General features: G+C 38.4%; 1 protein-coding gene and 1 long non-coding RNA gene across 2 annotated transcripts; one reads left to right on the plus strand and one right to left on the minus strand.

Moving 5' to 3' along the window:
• The first annotated feature begins 4,417 nt into the window (after positions 1-4,417).
• Positions 4,418-5,199, plus strand: LOC111368660 (pathogenesis-related genes transcriptional activator PTI5-like). The gene has a single exon (XM_022990035.1). The coding sequence runs from the start codon at positions 4,575-4,577 to the stop codon at positions 5,040-5,042; it is 468 nt and encodes a 155-aa protein (XP_022845803.1). The 5' UTR covers positions 4,418-4,574; the 3' UTR covers positions 5,043-5,199.
• A 1,162-nt stretch (positions 5,200-6,361) lies between these two features.
• On the minus strand, positions 6,362-7,197 carry LOC111368412. The gene is made up of 2 exons (XR_002697979.1): positions 6,874-7,197; positions 6,362-6,645 (listed from the first exon to the last, which is right to left on the minus strand). It is a non-coding gene; the product is annotated as an uncharacterized LOC111368412 (long non-coding RNA).

Below are 7,197 nucleotides of genomic sequence, written 5' to 3' on the forward strand. Positions count from 1 at the left end.
TCCCTCTCGATGAAGTTGTTTCAATAGAGTATTGTACGATACTCCTCTTTTTCTTCTTTCTACTTCCAAATCAATTTTCTCTTCGATATTCGTCATACCATCATCTCCTTCATCATCGTAGGCCCCTCTAAAAGTTTGACTTTCTTCATATTCCAGCACGCATGCTTCTTCTTCGTTATCCTCCCTCTCTTCTTCTTCTGTCTCTTTATTCTTGAACTCATTGGCTAGCAAATAGTTATTAGCCATGACAGGAGGTAACATACTGAACTGAATAGTAAGGAACTGATCTGGATCTTCTCCATCTCTTCTGTCTCGCTCAAACTTCGACCTTCCAGAAGAAATTTCTGGAAATTCTTTCATCGATTCACCTGTATCGGTCTCCACACTATCTTCGAGAATATTTTGATTGGCTACCTCAAGTAGCTTAGGCGCCTTAGGACGTGGGATTCCCTGTTGTTGGCTCATCATTCGTCCATAGTTCCGTTGAAAATGTCTTTGTTGGGTTCTAGTTATCTCGTTGAAGGGTATCGCCCTTTCTGCCTTATACTGGAACGAATGTCATACATTTGGTTGGCGAGGCTACGGCCTGAATGTTCTCCCATTATTCACTGGCCTGAACTGCCTCTCAAAAGGCGGTCTCCTATAGAACGATGTACCTCGCCATTTACCAGGCTGAGCGTTTGGAAAAAAACTAGGGCAACGGTGAAGCTGCCATATCCCTGGTTTCTCTGTATTCCCACTCACTTCTCTTTTACATCTTGCACACAGGACGTCTTCATCCTTTTCAGGCTCTTTCCCTTTGATACGTTCAAAGACACTGGGATGTGGTCCAGGGTCCTCTTCCCCGTCATCTATAACTAACTTGAATTTTGACAACTTGTTTTTGAAACCAGTCGTCACCACGTTCACCCCAAGTGGCTGTGGAAAAGGGTTTTCATCCACTGCCATCTTCCTCTTATCCTCGAACGTAATTCGTCCTGATTCAATAGCATCCTATAACACATGGCGAAAAACCAAACAGTTATTAGTCAAATGTGACCATGCATTATGCCACTTACAATATTTTTTACCCTTAATTTGTTCGGGGCTTGACAATTTATGTTTATCGCTCAACTTTATCTGCTTATCCTTATATAGTTTATCAAATATAAGGTCAGCTTTGGTTACATCGAATGAGAACGTTCTAGCCTTTTTGTTTTCATCTTTTATAGGCTCATCCTTGCTCGACGGTCTAGGCTTAGCCATTATAGGACAGGTATACGTGTCTCTTTTGATTAGTTCGGCCAAACACATTTCAATTTGATCGTAATACTCGTCATTAGTGGTATGAACATCAAAATTTGGGTCTCTATAATAAGTCCCTTTACTAGAATTTTTCATTTGCTCTTCTTCTCTTATTAATCGTTCATACCTAATCACGTTCGCGCTCAATTGGAAAAGATCGGGAAATTCCTTGTCTTGGAACTTCTTTTTCAAATCAAAGTTTAGACAATCTTGAGCGATTTTGACAAACTCCTTTTCGGGCAGAGGTACAAAACATTTACTTCTTGCTGTCTTGAACCTTTGAAGGAAACCTTCTGTCTATTCGTTTAGCATTTAATGTAGATTCGCCAAATCGACCAAAGTAACTTCGGACTCGGTCTTATAAAACTGAGCGTGGAACAATTGCTCCAATTGTTGCCATGTTTGAACAAAGTTCGCTGGCAAATTGATGAACCAGGAGAAAGCTACTCCTGTTAATGAACTATGGAATATGCTCATTTTATGGTAATCAGTTACGTCACCACTTTGCAGTGTGAATCGCCCTATGTGTTCTAGTGTAGACACCTCTCCTAAACCGGTAAATAGTGAGAATTCTGGCACTTTATACCCTCTAGGCCATGGATATGCTTGGTCTACCCAATCAGGATATGGCTTTGTGTAAATCGGCCTAATGACAGGACGTATCCCAAAAGCCATCTGATCCTGTATTATTTCCATAATTTGATTCCTCAACATGACGTTGGGGTCATATGGAATTCCTACAGGTTGGTTGACTGGTTGATTTGCTTAATGCCTGATATTTGGTCCTTGGTTGGCAACAAAGTTGCCATGATTTGGGCCATTGTTACCATTAGCCTGAATATTTACTCCATCATTAACACGTGGGGCATTCTGTCCATTATTTAAGACATTGTCTCCTACGTTTAGGTTACCCCCCAAGTTAGATGTACCATTGCCACTATTCTGATTTGGTATTACACCATCCCCTGGTTTGAAGTAGAGGGACCAAAAGGTGATTCTATCCCTTGATTTGGACTTAGGACTGGGGGATTATGTCCCACAATTGTCCTAGTTTGGAAGTGATTTGTAAGAGGCACGACTGGCTGACAAATTTGACCTACTAACTTATTCATTATTTCATTCAAAGTATTCAGTTGTTTGGCCATGTTATCATAATGTGCATTCCCATTCTGGGTAAGTCTTTCCATATTATGAATATTTCGTAGATTTACCTGTTCAACGACATCTTGTGTGAGTTCTATAAGTAATGCACGCATAGTTCGAGGACTCAACTCTGTCATTGGTTCGTAACAACTATGACTGCTCTGATTCTGTCCATCTGTTCGTGGAAAGCTATGATGCTCCTCATATCGCTCGATCACAGACTGGACTCCTCCCTGACTTGCTTCCTTATCAGATTTCTGAGGCATATTGTTTCACCTTTTGTATTTCCAACACCAAACACCAAGGTCCCACCGGGCGTGTCAAATTGTTTCGCGCGGGTAGTCGTTAACAATTAAAAAGGGATTAGACGATTGTGTAAGGAACAAACCTCTTGAGACAAAGTCCCAAAAAGGGGTGTTTTATTGGCGATGACTTTACAATTGAAACTAAATAGAATGCCTCTTTTATTAGCGATGACTTTACAATTGAAACTAAATAAAAAGGGGTGTTTTATTGGCGATGACTTTACAATTGAAACTAAATAGAATGCCTCCAAGGGGCGCAAGCACACGAGTACTAAAAAGAAATGTTTAAGTCTAAACTAAGAAATTGAAATTACATATTCTCTGTTTGAGAGTGTTTGATTCGGGGTCTTTTGCTCTATATCTTCTCTTCCTTTTATATTCCTTTGATGATTTCTTCGTGATCAACGGCTTAGAAATTGCTTGATTGCTTTATAACTAACCACTTTCTTTATGGTAGCTAACTTGTCGTGGAATTGCCTTCTCTAACTGTTGTCACTACTCTTTGTCGTTCAACTGTCTTCAATTGAACTCCTTGAATCGTGGAACATGATAAGGTCACTCGATAACTACTTCAATAACTGCATTTCTGGATAACCATAACATCTTATGTTTGCTAAGATTCTGGGCGATTCGAAAGTTTGGGCGAGAACAGGGTCATAGCTCTGGGCGACTGTAAGGCACTTCATTCGCTTAGATCTTGGGCGTCTTGTAAACTTGGATGATGATGTTACTGTGTTCGTAGGTTTCCACTACATTCATTAATAACTCGATCTGGGCATTTATCCTGAATTGCCCAGTTGGACTTCATTCTTTTGGCTATTTGATTTGGGGATTTCTCAATTGGGTTTCATTCCCTAGGCTATTCGATTTGGGCTGCACTTTTAGTGTGTCAACATAATCAAACAATCAAAAGTTGAAAACTGGACCATGAAAAAAGTGGAGCAATCAAACACTACCTAATATTTAGTCCAACAGTAACTGATCGCCAATGCAAAGTAGGTGGATTAAAAAGAAAACGGACAATAAGCCCGAATCTATCAGAGCCCGTTTGGTTGCGCCAACAACCATTTATCTTGTGTTGTCAAACCACGTGAAATCAATTTCTTCTTTTTCTCCTAAGAAAACGATAGTAAGGTGGGCCCCTGGATTAGACTTTTCAACCAGCGCAAGTGCATGGCATGCCGTTCACACCCTAATGAAGACTAGTTTTATTTTGATTTCGCTACTCTAATGAAAAGACAAACGATGGCTACCATTTCTTAATTATTGGGAAATTTTATTTTTTGCAATATGTATGAATTAATGTTTATCTAATTCTTATCCTATTCTTGTTTAACAAGTAGCATTCCAATGGAATACTTAATTAGCTTTTACATATTCGTGAAATATCATGACCGTAGGTTCATTATCAATAGTTTAATTTAAAAAAGAATATGTGAGAATTACATGATATATTTATTTAAATGTAAGGTTACACGATTAATTTAATTAAACAAGTCTAGTCTCCTAAATTAGTGCTGTGGCACCCTCATATTAAATAATATTTTTCTTTAAAAATTGTCGAAATTGAAATCCGTAATTAGAAAAAGAATTCCCGCCTCATTAAACCGGACATTAATATATAAGGTTGTTGGACAACACGTTACGACACTGATTGCGTCACGTCATTTGCTCTCTAGAATTCCAAACACAGGTCGTCGGCAAAGGTCTTATGGTCTTTCTTTTTCGTGACAGAATTGCAGGAAAAATTTGCCCAGTTTTCCACACGCGACCCCACGCGTTGTAACAATCCACAAAATATATACACTGTGTGTTTCATACAGCGATTTACATTTGTAAACAATGGCTCCATTCCGACCAAATGAATTACCTCTGAACGAGAACGATTCACAAGAAATGGTACTTCATGAAGTTCTTAGCGAGGCCAATGCCCTCGGAAGCTCAGTTTTGCCCCGAAGAAACGCCGTCCAGGTAGCTCATTCCATAAAAAAGAAGCACTATAGGGGCGTGAGGCGGCGTCCATGGGGAAAATACGCAGCAGAAATTCGCGACTCCTCCCGACATGGTGCACGTATATGGCTTGGAACTTTTGAAACGGCTGAAGAAGCTGCTTTGGCTTATGATAATGCGGCCTTCAAGATGAGAGGGTCTAAAGCTCTCCTTAATTTTCCACCTGATATACTAGCCGCTGCAGCATCGACTCTTAGAGTAGATTCCCAGAATTTAAGCACAAACAGCTGTTCTTCAAATTCGAATGGTGGATCCATCGACCATTCAACTGACGAAAAGGAAAGGGTTCCGATTACGTAGAAGAAACTTTGTGCCTAAATCTAATATTGAAATTATATTTCGTCGGATGTTTCTTTTCGTGTTTCTGTCTCTGATTTGGTATAGAACTTTGTCTTGTTCGAAGAATCATTGCAAGTTTTTGCTAAAGACTTACCAATATCAAGTCATGTTTGATTTAGCTAAAAGAGTTCGATAAAAATCTAATTTATCCATCGCAGCAGTAACTGGAAAAACTTGTTTTTATTTTGCCAGATTTTAAACCAAAGGCCTTGTTCTTGGGTCCAAAAACAGAGCATGATCAAAACCCTACAAACCCAATTTAGTCTCTGATAAATTCCCATAATATTCATTGTCAAAAACAAAAGGGTTGTGATATAAAATGGTGCAATAATATCAGAAATCCCTCCAAATGGTGGGCACGACATTTTGTGGGATTTTAGGAGTCTCGGGTCAATGTTTGGATCGGGTTGCTAAGTGCCTTTGTAGTTGTATAGGCGATCAAGAAAATGTTTTGGTAGTGGGCAAAACCAATAGTGTCTGCACCTAAGAGGACAACTAAGTCTTTGAGTGTTAGGCATTTGGATTTAAAGAGATGAACAAGTTCGTCCACTATTGAATTTGCTCGAGGGAAATTGGAGTGGACTATTGATGCCATGGAAATTTTTCCGTCCCACCTTACTTTCTTCACTCGATAATATGGACCTCCAGCCTATAATATATACAAAATACGAAGATCAAATGTGCTCCACTAATTATTGTGTTAAAAACTGGACAAGTCTCCTAGTCCGATTTGACTAGATAGTTCATTAACCCGATGGTTGTTCGTATGTCACTGTCAATAATTCTGGAGGAAATTACAAAAAATGTTTATTTTGACACCGGCATTTGCAAAAATATTTAAAAATTTTCAATGTCCATTTTTGTAATTATTTAGGCGAGAGTACCTCTAAGTAGCTTTCTTAAGAACTACATTAAATGATGTTCTCAACATTTCAAATATCGTTCTCGATATTTAAATCTGTTTATATTTTAAAAGTACACATATCAAATCACAATATTAAATGTTCACGACATTTCAAATGTTGTTCTCTATGTATTAAATGTCTAGAATGATATTTTATTCCGACAATGATATTTTTTTACACTTTAAATGTTGTTCTCGACATTTCTGTATGTAGCATAAATTGTGATTTGACATTTACAATATGAAATCATTTATTCTTTCATCAAGGATAAAATAGAGAATTTGGAATCAAATTTGGCCATTTTCGTAAACATTATCAAGAGTGGACATTTTTAAATTGACATATGTAAAATTGGACATTTTTGCAAATGCCCCATGATTCTAATAGGATTACCATTTGAGGCCCTAATTTTGATTTTTGAGTTGAGAACTGGAAAAACACAAAAATATATCTTACCAAAAATCGACAGAATCTCTGTCTGCAATTACAGGTACATATGCACAGGTTACAACTCGAGGGAAACTTGCTCGCCACCAATGATTTTGCCTTTTTTATGCTATCAAATGACTCCACTGCTAGTTCTTTATTATCCTTTGCGTCCTTCTCTGATAGTTCTTTGCTTCCCATTCTTCTTGTTATAATTAATGATGTATCACACCCTTCAAGCAACACAATTCATAAATAATTATAAGATAAAATTTGATTGCTTAAACTTTTAGATGAAATAGTTATAGAGAAGACAACAATTGTGGGCTCGACTCTTGCTCTTGATGCCAACTATTTATGAAAATTGTGCACTTGTTAGGCCCTATAAAGCTGTTTAAACTTCTAGACGAAGTAGTTTAATAATTAAACGAGGAGTTGAGGGGACATTGTGTAGTGATTACCTCGACGAAGCAGTTATGGAAGAAGACAGCATTGGTGGCCGGACCAAATACAATCCTGTTGATGACTTTCCTGTTGTCACGCTTGGATTTGATGACAGACATCGAGCCTGATACGGTCCAGCTGTGTAATCGTGCATTTTTATGTACTCCTATGGTTAGCTGGCTAGGCAAACCATCTCCTAAGTTGAACCTGGCATGATTCGAGGCCTAATCTTCTTCTAATAAGAATATGATTTTATTTTTTTCCCATGGGTTTGTCTGGGCCATCGCAGGCACCCCTAGAGCCCCTAGAGTCGGGGAGATTGCAACCACCCATCTCAAGGG

Source organism: Olea europaea, chromosome 19 (assembly GCF_002742605.1).
Source record: "Olea europaea var. sylvestris chromosome 19, O_europaea_v1, whole genome shotgun sequence".
Taxonomy (NCBI): Eukaryota; Viridiplantae; Streptophyta; class Magnoliopsida; order Lamiales; family Oleaceae; genus Olea; species Olea europaea.